General features: G+C 53.7%; 7 protein-coding genes across 7 annotated transcripts; 3 read left to right on the top strand and 4 right to left on the bottom strand.

Annotated features, from left to right (window-relative positions):
* Positions 1 to 2,725: 2,725 nt before the first annotated feature.
* On the top strand, positions 2,726 to 4,627 carry J4E84_008988 (uncharacterized protein; the record flags this gene model as incomplete). The annotated part of the gene is made up of 2 exons (XM_049391554.1): positions 2,726 to 2,947; positions 2,996 to 4,627. 2 exons carry the CDS (start codon positions 2,726 to 2,728, stop codon positions 4,625 to 4,627), a joined length of 1,854 nt encoding a protein of 617 aa, XP_049240682.1.
* Positions 4,628 to 5,403: 776 nt separating this feature from the next.
* Positions 5,404 to 6,014, bottom strand: J4E84_008987 (uncharacterized protein; the record flags this gene model as incomplete). Its single annotated transcript, XM_049391553.1, has 2 exons — positions 5,404 to 5,560; positions 5,614 to 6,014. The coding sequence occupies 2 exons, from the start codon at positions 6,012 to 6,014 to the stop codon at positions 5,404 to 5,406; spliced, it is 558 nt and encodes a 185-aa protein (XP_049240681.1).
* An 855-nt stretch (positions 6,015 to 6,869) lies between these two features.
* Positions 6,870 to 7,662, bottom strand: J4E84_008986 (uncharacterized protein; the record flags this gene model as incomplete). Its single annotated transcript, XM_049391552.1, has 2 exons — positions 6,870 to 7,114; positions 7,167 to 7,662. 2 exons carry the CDS (start codon positions 7,660 to 7,662, stop codon positions 6,870 to 6,872), a joined length of 741 nt encoding a protein of 246 aa, XP_049240680.1.
* Positions 7,663 to 7,971: 309 nt separating this feature from the next.
* On the top strand, positions 7,972 to 9,642 carry J4E84_008985 (uncharacterized protein; the record flags this gene model as incomplete). Its single annotated transcript, XM_049391551.1, has 1 exon — positions 7,972 to 9,642. The coding sequence occupies one exon, from the start codon at positions 7,972 to 7,974 to the stop codon at positions 9,640 to 9,642; it is 1,671 nt and encodes a 556-aa protein (XP_049240679.1).
* Positions 9,643 to 13,215: 3,573 nt separating this feature from the next.
* J4E84_008984 (uncharacterized protein) lies at positions 13,216 to 14,928 on the bottom strand (the record flags this gene model as incomplete). Its single annotated transcript, XM_049391550.1, has 2 exons — positions 13,216 to 14,028; positions 14,077 to 14,928. The coding sequence occupies 2 exons, from the start codon at positions 14,926 to 14,928 to the stop codon at positions 13,216 to 13,218; spliced, it is 1,665 nt and encodes a 554-aa protein (XP_049240678.1).
* A 971-nt stretch (positions 14,929 to 15,899) lies between these two features.
* Positions 15,900 to 17,410, bottom strand: J4E84_008983 (uncharacterized protein; the record flags this gene model as incomplete). Its single annotated transcript, XM_049391549.1, has 2 exons — positions 15,900 to 17,234; positions 17,396 to 17,410. 2 exons carry the CDS (start codon positions 17,408 to 17,410, stop codon positions 15,900 to 15,902), a joined length of 1,350 nt encoding a protein of 449 aa, XP_049240677.1.
* A 273-nt stretch (positions 17,411 to 17,683) lies between these two features.
* J4E84_008982 (uncharacterized protein) lies at positions 17,684 to 19,333 on the top strand (the record flags this gene model as incomplete). The annotated part of the gene is made up of 2 exons (XM_049391548.1): positions 17,684 to 17,734; positions 17,837 to 19,333. The coding sequence occupies 2 exons, from the start codon at positions 17,684 to 17,686 to the stop codon at positions 19,331 to 19,333; spliced, it is 1,548 nt and encodes a 515-aa protein (XP_049240676.1).
* Positions 19,334 to 21,156: the final 1,823 nt, after the last annotated feature.

Here is a 21,156-nt window from a genome sequence, read left to right as displayed (position 1 = left end):
AGCCCGGGAATCTACCCCCAATGTAAGCAGCTTTGATCAAATTCGGGGCTACGGACTTGATGTTGGCGGATAGAGAACTTCCTGTCTAGGTGTATGTACGCGCTTCGCCCCAAACGGTTGCCTTTCTTTGTCCTCCAAAATATCGGAATGCATTCCCGCCTCTGTCTGTGCAACAGCAGGATCAGTGCAGCCATGTGTGGACAAAGGGAGCCTTTAAGCAACGCTATCGTCATCGAGGTGTATGTATGTGCATCTGTTGGTTCACTTCTGCACTTCTAATCATCATTGTTGCAATATGGCACACTCTGCAGAGGATTACTATGACATGCCTGTCGAGATGCTGCCGTCTGCAAACTTCGCAGGCCGCCCTACGAGCGACATCAGCATAGGCATGTACGACGGACTCTGGGATTTGGTGTTCTCGCCCTCCTCTTATTCGTCCGAAGACGAAGCCGCAGAAGAAGGCGACGAAGCCGCTCTACAACAACGGACCCCACCGAGATCACCTCCTTCGCCGACTCAATTAGAGTCGCCAGTAAGACCAACAATCAGAGTAACGTCACCGACGCTCAGATATGAGCAGAGACTATGGAGAGAAAGCCGGGCCAACGATGAGAGCATGATAGATCGGCCACGGTTGAGGAAGAAGTCCCAGACAGCACCTCCCGGCGGCTTTGAAGCACAGGCTACACCACCCCTGGAGCCACGGCGAGCAATCAGTGTAAGGTTGAGCTACTCGAACACAATAAGGAGAAGGCGACCGAAGTCGGATGAGGGGTTTGCGAACTGCTTGGACACCAGGAAGGTCTCCAGGGACGGGCGATTGGGACCACGCAAGGCATTGCCGAAACCACCATCATGCCAGGATAACGAGGCGACACCTCATCGTACGACGCGTGCTCTCGGCTTCTTTCCCGAGAAATCACGAGTGCAGCAGACTGTGAAACACAAGCAGCTTGGAACGCTAAACACTCTGAATACTGCTTTGGCGGACTTTGAGTCGAAGAGATTACCTACCTCGCCAAGCTCGATGCTAGAAACACCACGAGAATGTTACGCAACACCACCAGAGCGGCTTGGGACAAGTGAAACCTCAGGTAGCCCACGCTCATCTCGCTCGTGGGGTCGGAAGTCAGTCCGGTCTGTCAGACCTATTGCTCATACAACCCACTCGCCCTCCTCCGCACGGCCAAACGTAGAAGCCCACCATACGCTAAAGCGCAAACACCAACGTGGAGATGTTGACGCGGCTGAACGGCGGAGAGTTTATCTACCCGGGGCCATCATGCTGGCAGAGCATCCAGCTAAGCTTCGCAGAGATTCTGTCGCAACGCTTGACCCATTTACGTTTGACCCCAAACTAGACTCGCCAGGAAGGCGAACATCGGATTCCGCAGGGCTGGATAGTATAGTAATCTTTTTCGAGGAGTTTGGTGTGGTCGCAAAGGTTACTGAAGCCACCTTTGACCAGTATTGGCTACGACAAAGTCTAAAGATGAGCGACGCCATGGATGAAGAGATGGAGGACTTTGTCGCCCGCAAGGCAAGCGTATCAAGCGTGAGGGAGGTAGGGCCAATGGGTCCCCGTGTCACACAAGGTCCTCCCGGGTTGAAGTCCTCGTTCTCGTCCGCGTCATCTGTGGTTTCTATGCACCCACCAGAAAAACGTAAGCGGAGCAGGCTGCGAGGACTGCTATCACCAGGCCTTCCTGGCGCAGCCTTTCTCAAGTCCCCTGCAGGCCGCGGACAGCAGATGGAAAGTTCATGACCAAGATAGCAATAGTGTAGATTGGATCAATCAAACCTTAGGGAGATGAGCCGCGTGTCACGATTCAGGCCGGGGTACCTGGGTACCTGGGGTGATGCTCTGCCAAGGTGTGATCGCGATGAGGTGCCATCCTGAACGGGTAGTTCACGACACATGGGCTGGCGGTTGCCAGTATGGGAGACGATCATTGAGCCTGGACTCTTCTTCTGCTGACATGTCTAACGCGAGGAAGAAAATTGATGGCGATCCGCCGTTTCCGCATTTCGCGTACCCATGGGCGATGACGACTGATGGCTGGCGATTCAGCCGTGCGGTAGACGCTTTGGGAATAAGACGGACATTGGCGCGGCGCCAGAGGAAAAACGTGTGGGTGACGCCTCTGCCACTGACAGCACAGTTTGCCAAATGCGAATGGACGCATGAAACCTGGTGGTCCCTCACCGAGTGTGGGTTCACGATAGGGTAGCACTGGGGAGTCCCCAGGATCGAGTGGCCAGGGCCACGGTGTTGGCTTCCGTGTGTCAAAAGTGAGGCAGCGAATGAAAATTGCTTCCGCCCCTTTATGTCCAATGAAACGCCAGACGGATGGCATCGATCGCCAGCGAGGATAGCCCTTCTGAGCTCACCTTGGCCCTTCGTCCACCGCTCAGCGCGGGCCGCATTCGTCAGACGCTCTCTGACACGAGCCAGCGCATCGCTCGTCCCCCATGCACCCAGGTGGTGCTAAAAGCACATCTTCCCCTTCGCAACCCGCATTCTCACTTATTCATCGCCTCGCAATTCTGACATTACCCCATTTGCTTCCTTCTTCACCACCACCACCTACCACCACCGTAAGATTTTCCTGCACAGACAAGCCCTTCTTTGGCCGTTGTTGCTGATCATCGTTTCGCCCAGCTTGCTTCTTACACCGCTACCACTATTCTTACCATCCCATCCCACCACCCCTCAGACGTCATGGCCTCGACTCTTGCGAGTAGTAGCAGTAGTAGTAGTAATACCTACGTCGCCTTCCTCGAACAAGCCAAGCACGACTTCTGCATGAGCAACGCACACCTCTCAGAGGAGGAGCTAAACCGCGCGTGGTTCCAGGCTGCCTGCCAACCGTCGCAACCCTCCATGGCCCACCAGGTCCCACGGTCAATGGCCTTCAACACGTCAAATATGACCCAGCTCCCAGTATGGACACATTTTTGGTCTTCTCGTCCCTGATCTAACACCCACTAGACAACTGGCTTCGAATCAATGGACCGGACTCGTTCTGCTCCCGTCATGAACCGCTCAGACTCGGCCATGACCGACAACCTACACCGCTCAAACACCACCTACTCTGACTGGCCTTCAATGTCCCAAGAGTCCAACACCGACTACACGCTCTACTCTGACACTTCCATGCGAAGACAGCCGACTCTCCAGTCGATGCCAGAGACTGCTTACAACAGCATCGCTGAGTACAGTGTTGGCGACTACGTCAGCAGCTGCATCCAGCCAGACAACTCATCTTCCCTCCCCACCCCCCAGCATTCGCAACAGTTGCAACTGACACCCAGCTTGCAGTGGAGTTCGTCTTCGGACGCCTCCTCACCTAGCACACCGTCAACCGCTCTGATGACGCCTGTTACTCAATCTAGTAACATGAGTCGTCAGGGTAGTTACAACCCTCTGTTTTTTGATAACATTTCCATGTCGCGTAATCAGTCAACTTCTTCATGTATGCCCATCCTCCCAGAGGATGGGTCGTTTCCTTATTCCTTTAACGTCGCATCAAAGCCCATCAGCGAGTCCGCTGATGGTTCTCATTTTCTCAACTTCACTGGCTCCTCCAGTGAAGCTTTCCTTTCTTCATCTGTTCCTGCAAGTGCGCATGCACTTGCGTCTTCCGACAACGATCAGTCGTGCCTGGCGGAGGATATGCGGAGGTCGACTTCAGCTTCATCAAGCGAGGGTTACTCGAGCGAGGTCTCTGCACCTTCATCGACCAACTCTCGTCAATCGCAACGCGAACGCGAGATCAACGCGCAAGCTGCGTCTCGCAAGATTGCCCCGAAGGCAATCGACAACAATGATGCGACCGAGTCTGCGTCATCAAATGCTCAGATGACAAGGATAAGGTCTGAGGATGGATCCTCTAAGACTGTCGGTGTTCTGTCAAAGACACCGTACGTGCGTCCTCAACACCCAAAGATCAAGTGTAACTTTTGCAACGAGCGACCCGATGGGTTCCGTGGCACACATGAGCTTGACCGTCACATTGCTCGCGCCCATGCCTCTCGCAGGAAGGGCTACATCTGCGTCGACTCTTCAGCCGACAAGAAGTTCCTCGCCAACTGTAAGCACTGCCGTAACAAGAAGGTGTATGGTGCGTACTACAACGCTGCCGCCCATCTTCGCCGTGCGCACTTCCATCCCCGCAAGAGGGGCAGGAAGGGCAAGAACGACGAGAAGCGTGGTGGCATCGGTGGCGGAGACCACCCTCCCATGGAGTATCTCAAGCAGAACTGGATTAAAGAGGTGGAGGTCGACAACAAGCCCACCCCTCAGTCGCCCGAAAGCGCTTCCGACAACGACGCGTCTGAACAGATCGACAACACCTTCGACACTTCTGCGTACGAGGTCGACAACACTGCTGTTCCCGCTGCCGCCTACCCTCCGTCGCAACAGCCGCTTCCCATGGCCATGCCCATGCAAGTACCCATGATGGACCAGGTCCCTATTGACCCAAATCAGTACATGGACTACGGTATGAACATGCATGCGAATGAGCCCATGGTGTTCGACAACAACACCTTCTTCGACCCCAACCTTCCTGTCCCCACCGACATGAGTAACTTCCAGTTCGACGCGTACATGGGTCCTTGAGCCCATGTATCCTTTTCCTCCTTCCTCCCTCACCCCCTTTCGCTTGACTCTTTGAGTCGCTGATGTATATAACGTTGGGTCCGGGCTGTTTGCTTTTTTTTTTGATCTTCGGCGTTCGATGTATTGACCACCAGCTTGACTTCCTATGGAGCAGCTGTGGTAGGTCTGCATCATGGCGCTTTCCTGGTTTCGTTTTTTTACGCTCGTCGACGTATATGATAGAGATTTGCTGGGCTTATAGAGAGTGACGCTGTCCTTTGGGGCGCTCACATAACGTACCGATGTTACTGTCGCATAACGTTAATGCTCGCGTAGCTATTGCTACCGGGCTTCAAAGAAAGAAAAATACAATAATCAAAACAAACATGTCTGCGTTGGTGTGATGCTTGGTCCTATGAATTCCTTTCTGACCTAGCTTTACAATGCTTGCCTTCAATCTTGACAAACGGTAAGTAGATGTGTTCCTATGCTCGCACGTCTTCTCTGAATAGATTCTTGACAACGTCTTTGCCCACCTTTGTCGATTGTCATGTCTACCACGAAGATGCTCGTCAGCAAGTCGTCTATATTGTAATTTAGAGAGAACAAGCCTTCGTGCGCTTTTTTCGCTTCCAAAACGGAAGGGTCGTATGACTGATAATGAACATTGATTTGATGGTATGTCTTGTTCATTGCTCCTACCATGTCCCATTCCTACAAGTATACTAGCCAACTCTCTCAGGAGGCTCGCACAAACGAAGACATAATCCTCTCCTCCGCCTCTAGACTAAAAAGACCTAGTAGCTAGAGTTGGGGTAGTTACCACCACCCTGCGTCGAGTTATCAACAGGGTTGGCAGGTCCACCAGTCTGTCCCAATGCACCACCAGTCTGTGCTGCCTCGCCCTTTGACTGCTTAATAGCCTCTCTCGCCTCGGCTTGTTCAGCCTTCTTCCTGTTCAATCGTTAGCACACATCCAGCCCACTCATATAGCATCCAACACTCACCTGTCCAGATCGCTAGCCAGATCAGGCTGCTCTCCACCACCACCCAGGCCCTTGCCTCCCTGAGCCACCGCATCGGCTACACGTCCCTCGCCCGGCGCAGCCATTTGTTGCCCATCCAGCTCCTTGTGCCTTCCTACGTCTTCGTGGGTCAGACCTTTCCTCTCTTCGCCCGCTGGTGCGCCGTGTACGCCCATGCCTTCCTCGAACTTTGCATTCCGTAGGCCCTCGGCGTCGGTAGCTTGCTTGGTGGGGATACGTTGGTCGACGGTGGCGGCGTTGTCGGTGGCGTTGAATTCTGTTTGGACTTGCTCTTTAGGGTCTTTTTGCGCTGGGTTGCCGGGTGTGGTGTAGGCTTGGTCTAGAGAGGGCTGCGAGGGGCCCTGGGGATCGAGACCGGACATTGTTGGTGGAGGTGAAGGTGGTTGTGGTTGTGGGTAGGTAGAATGTCAATTGACAGATGAGGATTTGGACGTAGAGAGTATGTGAGGTTGAAGATTATGTGGATTGGGTTTGTATATGGGAAATCAGGCTGGAGCTGTCGAGGATATTGTTTTGGCTATCTGCCATTGCTATGACGTCTGCGGGGTGGGCCCGTCATTCATTCCCGCCCCACCAATGCGCGCCGTTGTCATGTGAGGACGTGGAAAACAAACGTTTGAGCCGCGTTTTAGTCTTGTCTCGTAGTCATTGGTATCGGCGCGGCACGATGGCGGGAGGACTAGGTGCGAGATCGGTCCCAAAACTTACATGCGGCCGTGCAACGAGAACACAGGTAGATAGAGATACACAGGTCTTCGTCTACGCTGCCGCCTCCAATAAAACCAACGTACTGAGGTGAAGAACGGTGCACTAATGTGGACTTCTGGGTTATACATATATAGTATATGTCGTATTGTTTGTTACTTGCTGATATAGTAGGTAACGGGCTCAGTACTCCTTTCGGACGGAGAGCGTGCTTGCTAATGAAGCACGCCTCGGATGACCTTACTCAACTGATTTTATGCTATTGATGGTAGGAATAAATATCATACCATCGCCACAACCTCGTATCGCCTAATGTATGATAGAGGTATACGCACTGTAACCACTACAGGCCGTGGAATGATGAGCACGCGAGCTCGAACTCCCAACACACCCATGGAATAACCCTGTGGGCTACAAAGCCGGCCAGCCCATAACCTAGATATCCCTGAACGCCATAAAGATGATTCCTGACCAAACGCCTTCGCTATGCTTGTAAGATGAACAGCCAGATATCACTCCGTTTCCATTTCCACGTCTGCCGAGGGCTCCCTTGTTTCGACGGTGTTTGTAGTTTCGCGGCTCTCTCGTTTCGATTCGGCTGCTTTGGCGGCTCTTTCACGGGTTCTGCGACACCACTCTTCTATCGATTCGGCGCCTCCTCCTTCGATTTTGATGGTCTTTGGTTCGGCCGGGACTCCCAGAACGGTGCCTTGGAAACGTGATTCGACGCCGGTCTTGCTGTGCTTCTTCATGAGAGCTAGAGAGCAGTTAGTAACTGTACAGGCGTGTTAAAAGGCAATCGGACATACTGTTCAGGTAATCCTCCATTTCCTCCTGATCAAGCTGCTCTGTCGGATTCGTCGCAACTGGCTTGTAGATGCCAGCTATGCGCCTAATCTCCTTGTTCTGGTCGCCTTTGACCCATTCAATGAATTCGGTCACGTCTGCCGTGTCCTCGGCGTCGCGGCGGGTTGCCTCGTTCTCGCGGGCGCCCGTCTCCTCGTTGTACTCGTCAAGCGGTTTGCGCAGGATTTCCTTCAACAGTTCTTCCCCAGCTGTCATGGTCGGCACGAGCAGGGCGCAGTCCTGCATTGCCATGCGCACATCGCTAATGTCTGGGGTGAGGTCGTTGTGGTTGGAGAAGGCATTGTAGGCTGTGCGCTCTGCCAGCAGTGATAGGTAGCGTGCCGTGAGATCTACGATGGTGTCGACGGCCGAGGGTTTGCCGTGTTGGAAGCCCGTGGCGCGTAGAATGTGGAGGACGGCGGGCCGCAGCAGGTTGAGGAAGAGGTCGTTCTGGGACATGCTGGCGGCGGTGCGGGCGATGGAAGATGCAGAGGTCCGCTGTGGTGTGGTGCTGTTAGGGCGGGAACAGCAGGCGCATGGTGGGACTGTCCGGCGCAGCGAGTGTAAGGAAAGTGAAGGTACGCGACTGGAAAGCTTTGGCCCTTCACTGCGGTGACCGCCAAGGCCGCCGCCCGTGGAATGCCAACGCTTCCGACTCACCTACCCCAGCTTTCCCACAACCGCGCGCCCTCGCAAATGTCGCGTACCCAGGCGCGCAGTCCCATATCTCCGTCCTGAACAACGAAACTCCCCGTACCGCCACCCAAGATGAAGCTCAAACTCAAGAACCTGGGTGCGCCTTCTGGCGATGCGCCGCCCGCCGCACCTCCCCCGTCCGACGCGCCTGCACCCGTTTCCGCGAAGCCAGGAGGCCTCAAGATCAAGTTCAAGCCCTCAGGACCCGCGGCTGGTGAGCCTGCCGATGGTCAGAACGGCGAAGGTGCCAAAGTCAAGCGCAAGTACACCAAGAAGCCTAAACTCGATGAAAGCGGCAACGTTATTCCCCCGGGAAAGCCTGGACCCAAGAAGAGGGCACGCGAAGACGGCGACGATGTCGACTCACCTGCCGCGAAGCGCAAGCCGAAACCCACCGCGAAGAGCCTCGCCATGGCTAACGACAGCGGCGACGACGACGACGATTACGCCGCAGTCCAACAACCTCCGCCCCAGCCTATCAAGTCACACAACCGCACTCAGTCTATCAAGCTCTCCATCAAACCGAAGGGAAGCATGACCTCGGCGAGACCAGCCATCCTAAAGGTCAAAGGCGCTGGAAAGCCGCCGGTCAGACCATATGGTGTCGGATATGACAGTGAGGCAGAAGAGGCGGAACCTGACCCGGCTATCGAGTCTCAGTTTGTATTGCGCATGAAGCCAGGCCCAGACTGCGATCTACTGCGCAAATCTATCGAAGAGAAGACCATCGGCAAGAGTGTGTCACAGGGAGGGCCCGGCGTACACTTCCGATTCTTCGACCGCGAGGGCCGTCGGGCTATGCTCACAGTACAAGGCCGCCACTATGCTGCGACTATGGTCGATTTACCCGCAGTTATAGAGTCACTGAAGAGTTGGAACAAGAAGGACTGGGTTAAGACCGCAGATGTCTGCCAGATGCTGTTAGTCCTGGATGAAGTCAAGAACGAGGAGGAAGCGAAGAAGTATCCACTTCCATCCTATATCTCCCCAGACACCCACCGGTTTCCTCACGGTCTGACGCCACCTATGAAGTGGGCCCGTAAGCGACGCTTCCGCCCTCGCAAATCCTACATCGACGTTGAACGCGCCGAAACAGCGTTACACAAACTACTGGAAGCTGACGAGTTTGCCGAATCAACGAAATATGAGATGATAGACAGTGAAGCCGAGAGCTCAGAGGAGTCAAGTTCGGAAGAAGAGGTCGACGACGAGGAGATGGCAGACGCTACCCAAGTGGAGGAAATGGATGCCGACCAACTGGAGCAGATGCTTGCCGAGGGACTCATGGACGACGAGGTCGAGTTCCAGGGCGACAACGACCAACTGAAGGCCTTGCTTGCAAACAACGACAACGTGCAAGTCGAACAAGCCGACACACCAACCACCGCCCACGACGTCGCCATGCACGCTCTCAGCCAGAACGGAAACGTGGTTGTAGAAACCGAGACAGCAGCGTCCACACCCGCAGCCGCGACATCTGCAGATGACGATGATGACGACGACGACGAAGATTCCGATGAGGACGTCGATGAGGTGGACGAAGCCGCCGCAGCAGAGGAACAGCGTCAAGAGCAACTTCGGGGCGAAATCGCAGAGTTGGAGAGAGCTATTGTTCAAAGCACAGAAGCACGCGACAGACACACCAACTTCCTCTTCAAGAAGCGCGCACAAACTCAAATCGACAAGCAGAAGGCGGATCTTGCAATCAAGCGTAAGCAGCTGAACGAGGAGGCTGATGAGTGATCTTGCTTCTCCTAGACTTTGCGCTTTCTATGAAGGGTTGGTCATGAACATTGGGTAGCGATGTTAGGTATATGTAGCATCGCTTTGGCGTTCTCACGGGATATGGAGCATTCATATGGCGTTATCTTTGGGCTGGGGTACGGGTTACATGGCTCTGTAGCGGATATTCCCAATTTCAATTATCTTTCGTCCGGAGAGGTCCTAGGGGTGACAGTCTCTGATGCCCATCCACGGATATGTTCATCGAATGCTGCACATGCAATATAGCTGCAGTAGTACATCTGGAGCCAGCTTACATGCTACTGGTGCCCTCAGTTTTAGCCCCGCTCGATGCGCATCAGTGCCCAGGTATGGTCTATCGCTATCAGCATTGAACATCAGTGCCTTGAGGTTATCTGCGGCGTAGTATTTGGGGTCTTATCTAATTTGTCTGGTCTGCTTGTTGTGCTCGGAACAGCCGTCGTGCAAAGTCTATCCATGCGCCTTAACTACACCGCTGGAGCTGCTGCGCGAGCGGATATGTAAGTACCTAGGTATGTACTGCATCGCTTTCCTCTCGATGGTGACGACTGATTATACACCCTGGTAGTTTTTATTCCACGGAGCGATATTACAGCGACAAAACAGCTCGAAAGACAGCGTGACCAGAAGCCGTTCAAAATGAACAAGTATCCTGGAAATTATAATTACCTACCTTTGGGAAATGGTGTTCGAGGGTTGGTCAAGAATGACGGAACCTTCCCTCCGCCAGATTTGCCAGACGATGCTTTATGCCTCACTGCTTCGGTTGAGAAATATCGCATGGAGACGAAAGGCAATATTCGAATCCTCGAGCTTCTCCCTGGAGAATCCAACGATCCTTTACGTTGCCAATTGCGCACTGCGGCACTTGAAAGCAACCCATTGTACGATGCGCTCTCGTACAGGTGGGGAGACCCAATATTCACGGGTAGAATAATCCTCGAGGACAAGCCCTTCCCTGTGACTCCGTCACTCGAGAATGCTCTGAGACACGTGCGTCTGGGACACCGTGTGCGCTACATTTGGGCGGACGCCGTGTGCATTAACCAAAACGATGATCAAGAACGCGGTAATCAGGTTCACCTCATGAAAGAGATCTACTCTCGGTGCAGAACCGTGAGAGTCTGGATTGATGTGGATCTCGATCCTGAAAGTCCTGTCGTTAAAAGGCTCCTCACTCTTCACCTCCAAGGCACTGAGGATCAGCTGGGCGATGACCCTGAATTCTGGAAGCCACTTCTCCCACTTCTTCAAAACCAGTATTGGGATAGACTCTGGATACAACAGGAACTTGCCTTTGCCCCAAAACTGGTATTCCACTGCCGGGGAGTGGCTATTCCCGGTAAACGCTTGATGGCATTCCAACATCAGATGTTCAGAAAGTCGACTCGCGACGGAGGACCGTTCGGCGTAGACAATGCGTGGAATCTGTTCAGGCCACTAGTATCAACCACCAAGGCTCCTGCACGAAACTTGGCTTATTGGCGGGAGATGATGAAGAACAAGGTGCCAGTCGATCCATACACTCTTCAACCAGACTTTTCCCTCCTCACGCCAAAGGCCGACTGGCAACTTGATCCCCTAAAATGGGGTCCGTCGCTGAGCACAAGCCCGATCTATTTGTTGGGCATGTTGCGGCTATCACAGGCCTTGAACGCAACGGAGGCAAGGGATCGGGTGATTGCCACTCTAAACCTAGTCATCGACTATAACGACGATGGTACCGAAACGAGCTACGACCAGAGCCTTACTGAACGCTACACACGCATCACTCGACTACTGCCATTCAAGTGCAACAGCCTCCAGTTTCTGGCCCTGGCAAGAATTCATAACAACCCAGATCCTGCTGTCGTGGGCTTGCCTTCTTGGGTTCCAAATTGGGGTTTGCCGGGAAACGCAGACTATTTCTCAGGCCCTTTTCACGCCGCAGGCAACCTGCCTATGTACGGAACGCCCTTTTCGGGTCGCGAAGACGAAGACGATGTTCTACGCGCTAGGGGATTTCAGTATGCTAAAGTCAATCGAACACTCTCATCTACCAACAACGCCTTCTCTCCACTCTCGGTCTTGTCACATCTATTCATTTCTGCCAATGGGTCCACTGGCTGTCATTTTGACGATATCAAGAAGCTCGGATCCACGATCATTGGCCCAGCCATTTCCGAGCTCCGCATAGGTCCTGACTATTTTAGCGACAACGAAATCGTTCTTTACACGTGTATCCTGCTTGGTTACTCGTTCGTCACTCCTGGGCTTCGAATTATTGATCTGCTCCCTTACGCGACGAACATCTATGATCAACCCCAGAGAGATTTGAAAGTTGCACTTCGAGCTTTGCGCAAGTTCCGTGATCTCCGCCCTCCATGTCTTCGCTGGCTCGACCTGGAAAGTCTATCCGCTGCCGTTCACGAAACACAGAACCAGACTGAGCGCTTCGGGCATTTCGTCCAGCTAGCACACAAGACTTTGTCATCCGGATGTTTGGCTTCAACATCTACTGCCACCACTCTTGCCATCACGGAAGGGAAAGCTCTGGTGAAGATTCGTGACGAAATATGGATTATATTTGGCTGTGCGACACCCATGGTCCTTCGGCGTACTGTTTCAGACTTCCTCGTTGTTTCCCCAGCCTATGTATGTGATATCATGAATGGAGAGGCGATGGATGGAGTTACTACTCCTGATGACAATTATGGCGGCTGGCCTAGGGTCCTGGCAGAAGGACGTTTGGGCACCACTCCTTCTTTTCCATATGAATCAGGAAGAGGTAACCGGTTGGTGGAAGTAATTCGCATCAGATAGATGTCTGTTCGAGGAGATATTGCGGTGCGAAGTGGTGAGACCCGTGATCGGCAAGACAGTTCCCAGTGGGAGAATGGATTTCTAGAGGTACAATTCACGGGACTACGCTTCGAGCTTCTTTCTCGAAGGGTATTCTAGGTACATTGCGTGCACCCAGCAACTCCCAAAGTGCCTGCCTCTTTGATGCATAACCATGTTCTTTTTACACAGTGTTGTTTTGCTTGAGGATTACAGGCCAGAGCGTCAAGAGTGTATATAGAAACCATTGAGGTCGACTGCAGTTTGTTGCTACACATCAATCATCGCGATCACATAAGCAGCAACAAGTCATCCAATAAACGATTAAAAGAAACGATTTCCCCAACTCTCCAACACGGGTATATACAAAGAACCAAGGAAACCGTATGCGACTAGAGTGAGACCGCCATTCATGAGTTCATCCAACGAAAAAGAGACAATGCGCCTTTTCCAAACAAATAGAACACCCTGGCCAGGAAGGCGACGCTTGAACGCTCGAAAAGCGGCGATTTTGCGCGAGAAGAAGTGGGCACCAAGAATGCGGCAGCTGATGACAGCAAGAACAAACAACCCAAGATGGAGATAAGCAAAGAAACCCCGGCGCCAAGTCGTCATGATGATGATGGGAAAAGAGACAAAGAAAACAAGGCGTGTATGTACATGCCAGTGCCCCGCAAACGGAGCACCAAGAATAGACAATAGTACAACGACAAAGAGAAGAAAAGACAAAGCTCAATCGCTTTCCAGCAACTGTCTAATCTTCTCGTAGAAACTCGCTGGATACTGACGAATCTCATCGTCGGTGGGCGGGCTCTTATTCGGATCTCTAAACCGATCTGCGACCCGTTGGATGATTTGGCCGAGCAACTCCTGTGGTATTCTCAGGTCTTCTCCGCCGTCGGGGTAGAGGAATGGGTCTCGCTCGTCGAGGAGTTGGGCTACGTTTGGTCGGCGCGAGGCGTCGCGTTGCAAGCATCGACGGAGCGTAGCCTTGAGGCCGGGAGGGACGCGAACGTCGCCGACACCGAGGTCGGGGATTTCGATCTTGTAGTCGCGGTTTACAATGGCGAGGACGCGCGCCATTTGGTTGGTGATGTGTGCGAAGGGAGGGCGGCCGTAGACCATTTGGTAGAGGATGCAGCCTAGACTCCAGACGTCGGAGGGTTTGCCGAGGGCCATGTCCTTGGAGCCGTTGCCGTTGGAGAGCAGGCCTCGGGCGCCGCCAGCTGAGTCTTCCAGCGACTCTGGTGACATATAGTTTGGGGTGCCGATGTGCGAGTCGCGGTGCACGTTTACGGTGTGGTCGACTTCGATGGCGTTGGCAATGCCGAAGTCGATGAGCTTTAAGCGGCCTGAGGTGAGCAGGAAGTTTGCGGGTTTCAGGTCAGAGTGGACAATGTCGTGGTCGTGTACTGCGCCGACGCATTCGAGCATTTCTTTCCAGTAGTAGCGTGTGAAGCTTAGGTCTAGTTTGCCGTCTCCGTCGGCGGGATCGAGCTTCATTCGTATTATACGGGCGAGGTCAGATTCTCCGAGTTCCATGAGCTGGTGCATGTTAGCATAGCACTTTGCCTTTTTTCAAGATACACGTACCACACTCAGCACTTGACGTTGCTCATCGACCTCCCAATCGTATAGTCGCACAACGCGGTCAACGTTCTTCAACTTCTGTAGGAGGTCGATCTCGCCCTTGAAGCCCCGTACAGTGGCCTCGTCTGCATCCTCTAGCTTGACTCTCTTCAGCGCTAAAAGCTTGAAATTCTCTGCCATGACGCGGTACACGGCCGAACTGCCTCCTCTTCCTATCCTGTCCATTTGCGAGTAATGCTTTCCGTTGACTGATAGTGTGCTCCTCTTCTTTCTTTCTCTCGTCTTTGTTGTGGCTGCTCCGGCAGCAGTAGTCGCCGTCTCCAACACTGACATCTTCGGCGGCGGCGGAGGTGCCGGTCGTCGTGGAGTGTTCGCACTTAGCGCCTGGAGCGGCATCTGCTTTTCTTGTTGCTGCGAAGATCGTTGTATCGGTGACTGGTGCTCTGGCTGCGGTTGCATATGGCGATCCTCTGCAACCTTCATGACAGAACCGGTCACCTTCAGGACGGAATCGGGGACGTTCTCAGGCTGCGACTTGACCGCGGAGATGGGCATGTTCTCCTGGTCTTGAGAGGGATGGTGTTCCTCCTCGCTCTGAGGTGTCCTCCGAAACCGTCTCATCGGCGCACCTCGTAGTGGCACTCGCTTTATTCGCAGACTTGGTGCAGGTGTGACGGTATCCTGCACTGGCGTGTTGGAGCCAGAGGCATTGCGCGATATCTTCAGTTTGGGTTTCCTCTTCTCAGGCGAATCGACGTCACTGCCTTGCGCAAGAAGTGCCGTCGTCAAAGCGCTGAGCTTCATGGGTTGTGGTATCTCGTCATCGGAGCTGTCGCCAATGTTGATGTTCTGCATCATGGGCGCATCGGCTGAGAAGCCCTGCGACTGCCCCAGTACGGATAGCGGAGAGTCTCTCCTGGGTCGTATTGAGGAATGCGCACGCATGCGCCCATAGGAGGGCGTGGGAGAAAGTGTAGCCATTCGATTGTCGCGTCGAGATTCGGCAAGCGCGTTGCTTTCTATGGGCTCGTCGGGTTACGTGGATAGCGATTGTTAGCTAAGGGTTAGTTGCGCATTCATCCGGAAGGTGGGCGGGCGATTTCGTGGTAAAGATGGGGTGAAGTTGGCGTTCATGAATACTTAGGTAGCGCGCGAATCCTGAGACTCGCGTGGCCGCGTTGCTGAGGTAACTGCGATAAACAAACAGCCGAGGCACCATGCTGCAAAATGCCCCACACGTTTGACGTCAAAGCTGCTTCGCTATGCAAGACTAGGCCTGCCTGTGCATTCTATCTGTCTTGACATTTAGACGTTGCAGCAATCAGTGATTTGACGTGTGACCCTACTGCCATCAGATGAAGACATGGTAGCATCAACACCTAGGTAGTCGATAGATGATCAATGTAGCGAGTAGGAATATGGCATAGATGCTGATAGTCTACATTGTCTACAGTGCATGCATGCATCATGTGAACGTTGGGCAAACTGCCTCAACTTGAGAGCCATGTCGCACGAGATCAACAAATTCGAGGTTTACTCTGAGATAGAACCACAGCAAATATACCGTGATCTAAACACACCCAGCTTCATGTCCACTCTCTGCATCTACACAAGAGATGTATCGAGAGGGCCTGATGTAATGAACGATCTTTTGATGTCGCTATCTAATCTTCAAACAGTCGTAACCACCACTGAACTTCATACGCTGAGACGATTACCAACCCATAGTGGCATGCGCAGATACGCCTCCGATTCCGCGCCTGAGTCCTCTCCAAAACGCCATCGCCTACCCATGCAGCCAAACAACAGAGATCTAATGCATATAATCATAGCTTTGCGCGCTGCGGTGCATCCTCAAGCACGACAGCTACCACGGCAGCAATGTCGTCCGGTTTGCCACCGTGCCAATTTTCCCCAGGGTAGTATCGTTGCACTTCTTTGGCGAAGGGGCCATCCCGACGAGTGTTAAGCCCCGTCACCTTTGCCTCCTTCGCGATCGCAACAGCCACCTTGGCTTGGAGGGAGGAGCTATCAGCTTTACGAGCTGAGTCGGCCTGTACCAGCTTTGCTAGATCCTGTCCAACCTCAATGGTGCCATCTTTCTCGACCCAAGCACCCAGGTCGACCATGTGACGACTGACAATACCGAGCGCATCCTGTGGGCTCAGGTTGTCCCACACACCATCGGTTGCAAAGAGGAGAACATCGCCATGGCGTACTTTGTGGTGCGTTATACTCGACTCCTTTGGCATATCCGAGAGTGTGGATGGGCCTCCGAATACGGCCATTTGCACGAGCATGCGCTGGGGAGTTTTGGAAAGCTGATACGGGGTATTGAAGGCGTGCGTCTGAGGCTGCGTGAAATGTCGTACGGCATTAAGTCCTAGATGCATGAATCCTGAATCTCCCAGGTTGGCTACCTCGACGTTGCCATCCGGTTCGGCAACAGCCAGGCATGCGGTGCTACCACCACCCTCAATGGTGTCATCATCCGTGACCTCGTCGTACGCGACCTGGAGCAGGTCTTTCGGGTGTAATGCTGTCGTGTTGAATCCGTGCGGCCATGAGCGCGCGGCGCAAGCCATGTACTCGCACAATCCATGAGAGAAGTCGGCGGGGTCCAATCCAGACTCGACCCATCCTCCTACTCCATCTGCAACACCAAATGTTGTGGTGTTTGTGTTTCCCACCTGGCTGAAAAAGAAAGCATCCTGGCCACTTTTCGCTCGTTTCCGCTTGTCTATGGCCTCCTTGCATTCGCGCAGGTCCTCAACCTTGCTACTGCTGGGGTCATGCAGCGGTCGTGTAAACAGATTCTGCTCCGCGTTGAAGCGATCCTGCTTGGCTGAGTAGGATGCCGCAACATGGTATGTATATTGCGGCGTACTCCGCCAGTTGTGTGAAGTCGAATGAAAGGAGCGTAAGCCGACAGTGGCCGGAGAGGTATCTCTGTTCAGCGGGCAGGTTGGTTGTGCGAAATTGGAAGGCATGCGCTGCGAATGAAGGCCGCTTGTTCGACTAGACGAGGCAGGCGCTGCCAATGGAGATGCGGCGAGAGCAAACAGGAAGAGGCCACTAGAGGAGGCGCGTCGCGACACAGGTGGAAGTCGCGCAAGGCCCGCAGCGCTGGTAATCGCAAATGACATGGCCACAGCCAGAGCCTGGAGACGGGAGTCAGTACGTGGGAATTGGCAGCAGAATCAGCGCCTGTTGGCGGTGCCGTACCTCTGCGACAAATTATGTTGAAGGAAAAGGGACTTCTGGGCTAAGAAATCACATTGGCCGTCGTCATTGCCGATCGGCTAGTTCGTGGAGGACTTACAATGATCTGAAGCATGCTTGTTGGGCAGATATAGCAAGAAAGACCCCAATAGCAAACTAGGGATAACAGAAAGGCATTGTTTTACTGAGATCTGGTCTCTACCTGCAGAGCATATTCGTCTAGACCAAACACTGCAGGTGCTTCAAGCTTCGTCTCAAACGCGGAGTATGACATAACCGGCGCTAGCTCAGCCCTATCGCCTAAACCCGTGGTCTGGCTCCGAACTTCTTTTCGAGATACTCCCCCCGAGCACCAACATCCTTCCCCGCCGCGGGACCCGTAGTCACCATGAGCATGCACCCGGCGCGACAAGCCTATGTTGAGGAGGAGAATGGCGCGGTACGTACCCCGAGTTGCAGCGATAGACTGGCGCAGAAGCATCGCGGGCTTCGTAGCCCAGTCGCAACTTCTGTTCGCATAAAAGCTGACCATAGCCTCCAGGCTGATGCGATGGAGGGCATCGACCTTTCCAGTGTCCCGCTCGACCGTAACCATGCCATGCCCGGTGGAGGAAACGCGTCGGCCCATTCCCTCATGGAGGACTTCGACCGCAAACGACGAGCAGCGCAGTTAATCGTACCGACCGCCGACCGCGATGTCAAAGCAAAGCTGCGATCGCGAGGTGAGCCCATCACTTTGTTCGGCGAGGGGCCCTCTGAGCGACGCGACCGACTCCGAGCTTTACTTGCAGAGGCAGCAGAAGCACTAGGCGAGGATGCGGCAGACGTGGACATGCAAGATGTGGAGGAAGCCCCAGGTGATGAGCAGGAAGAGTTCTATACCCAAGGCACGCAGTCGCTACTGGACGCGCGACGGAACATGGCCAAATACTCTTTACCCCGCGCAAAGGAGCGCGTCGCGTTCCAACGTCGCGAAGCTACCATTCCCCTCAAAACCCACGTCGAGTTCCGGAACAAGATCAAGGACCGTCTCAAGGGGTTCGAGCTGTACGGGTCGCAAACCGCAGATCGCCCAGTGAGCATTGTGCGCGTCTCGCCCAACGGCAAGTATGTCGCATATGGTACCTGGGGCGGAAAGGTTGCGCTGTTGGAGATTCCCAGCTTGGAACAGAAGAAGGCGTATCGTGGTGGACACACGGAGCGTGCTACTGGCATAGACTGGATGCCAGGCGCGACATTACATGGTAGCAACGTCTCAACCTCTAGCGTAAACTTTGCATCTGGCGGAGCAGGGGGCAAGATTCAGCTTTGGTCACTAGATGATGACAAGCCCCTGCGCACCCTCGAAGGCCATACCGACCGCGTCTGCAGAGTAGCATTCCATCCGTCGGGACAATACCTGGCTTCCGCTTCCGACGACACGACATGGCGACTCTGGGACGTCAACACCGGTCAAGAACTTCTCATGCAAGAGGGTCACTCAAAAGAAGTCTATACCGTGAGCTTCAGCGGCGATGGGTCATTGGTTGCAAGTGCTGGCCTCGACAGTATCGGCCGCGTGTGGGATGTGCGTACAGGTCGTGTCATCTACATGTTGGAGAGCCACATCAAGCCCATCTACGGCCTCGACTGGTCAACGGACGGCCATCGTCTTCTGTCCGGTTCAGGTGACGGTTTCATGAAGTGCTGGGACGTTCGAGCGATGAGAGAGACAAACTCAATTGCAGCCAACACAGGAGGTGTCACAGACCTCCGATGGTTTAAGGGTACAGATGGACCGGCCAGCGGAGTACCGTTACAGGAGAACAGTGAAGGAGAAGTCATACCAAAGAAAGCGTCTACGTTTGTCATTTCGTCCGGCTTTGACAAAAACGTTCAGATCTTCTCGGCAGATGACTGGGCACACTGCAAGACACTCCAAGGTCACTCAGGTCCTGTTTTCAGTACCGACGTGACGAGTGACGCGTCTTGGATCGTCAGTGGAGGCAAAGATCGCACTGTCAAGTTGTGGGCCAGGGACGACAACGGCGGAATATGAGAACAGAGCTGCTACACAACGCTATGACTCATCACGTCAGACGGCAACAGCCACGAACACGCGACAAAAGCAAGGGGAGCGGAGGCCATGCGTTTGAAAGGAGACACAAAGGTTAGTGCTTTCCCTCTCTACACTGAAACGGGGATGTTGAACACAGGATGTCCATAGCTTTGAACCGAGATACCCAGTACTCCCGAGCGCGTGGAGTTACGAATTCACAGTACGTTGCGCAACTACGAGTGTGCAACGTCATTCTTCAACCCAGCCTCCTTCACATGTTTGCTCGCTGCTTTTCTTCGATTCCGAAACTCACCGCTGCTTGCCCGTTTCCGCGCTCCATTGGATCAACATGCCAACCTCACAATCCGGCTCGCGTGGTCGTGATGTGCTCATCATCGCGAGATAACGGAAGACCGCTCGGCATTCATCGCACAGGAAGAGGCATGTGGTTATCCTACCGCCTGTAGCATCGCGTCACCTTCTCTATGGAAGACTCTACCCATATTTCCAAAACACACCACGTCCGTTTCAGCAAGCAGGTTTGTCTCTTCACCGCAATGATCAGAACATTCAAGAATCTTTCTTCTTCACCGCAAATTGATCGACATCGGAACAAGACATGCGATAGACTGTTCTTGGATATCGGCCGGCAGTCTAGCTTGATAATGGACGACCGACGGGAAGCGTAACCGGACCCGCGAAGTGTTTCAGGTCCACTACGATGGAGTAAAGGTACAATGGCCTCGACTTCTAGCTTTTCCACCGCGTTCCACGCCCTTGCCGTCATCGGCCGGTACTCTAAGCTTTTGGTGATATGCAGGCCCCACGCCAAAGCCGGGTGCGGAGAAAGAAGACGAGTGACTCATTGTTTCAGATCAAAACTCGGTGCATGGTGCCAAGATGTCAACGATCGTGGACATTCCCTACGACAGGAATAACTATGACGGCGAGGTTCTAGTGATGATGGTCCATGCGCGGATGCGGAGAGTGGGTCTTTCACCGCTACAGCCTCACCTTTTTGACAGACACGATTAGTCGACGTGAATTGGGGCCATTCATGTTATGCGCCCCAGAGATTGGGCTTCAACGTGTTTCTGATGCTGTCTGTTTGATCCTCTTGCATCAGCGTCTGTAGCGGGTTCCGGTCAACTGGAAGCCCTCGTCTCAGGGTAGACAGGTCGGAAGCATCCGAATACAATAAGTGGAGCATTACATTCGGTTTAGTAGTCCCTGGCCCCGAGTAACGCGAGCCACAGTACGCGCCATGATAGAGAGGATCAACAGCCACGGCCGATCCAGATGCAGCGCGAGCAGCGTTTACGCGTCGGCGAGTTGACCTAGCTTGTCAACAAGAAGAATGACGCGTTGCCATTTCCGACAGACGGCGCGTTGATTTGGTGTAACGCGATCTGGAGAGTTTGGCTTGGGGATGGATGTCTTAGTAGCCGCAGTACGCGTTGCACGGCACGGGCAGGGCGCACAAACCGCCATAGCAAGGCTCTATTACGGCGTGCAGATTGTAATTGGGGTGGAGATGAAGATTTCGCAGCGTCCTACTTTTCCTACTACGGGCATCATGCGAGACTTGAGACAAACCGTCCGATGATGCTCAGCGGAAGAATAACAAGCGGCAACAAGCAAGCATGATAAGGATTTGCGAAAAGTGACCAATGATCGGCGGGGAAAATCTGGAGAGTTTCCAGACCCTCGGTAAAAGAGACAGTCGGATCTCGAGGGTGGCACAGGACGGCAGGCTGTGGCTGCGGTGTTTGCCTCTCGATGGGCACGCAGAAGAGTCCAGCCAGACGGAGCGGCGGCCGCTT

This window comes from Alternaria hordeiaustralica (assembly GCF_023758085.1).
Source record: "Alternaria hordeiaustralica strain BMP 2776 chromosome Unknown scaffold_25, whole genome shotgun sequence".
Classification (NCBI taxonomy): Eukaryota; Fungi; Ascomycota; class Dothideomycetes; order Pleosporales; family Pleosporaceae; genus Alternaria; species Alternaria hordeiaustralica.
The sequence above is the reverse complement of the archived record's forward strand: the minus strand, read 5'-3'. Positions and strand labels throughout refer to the sequence as shown.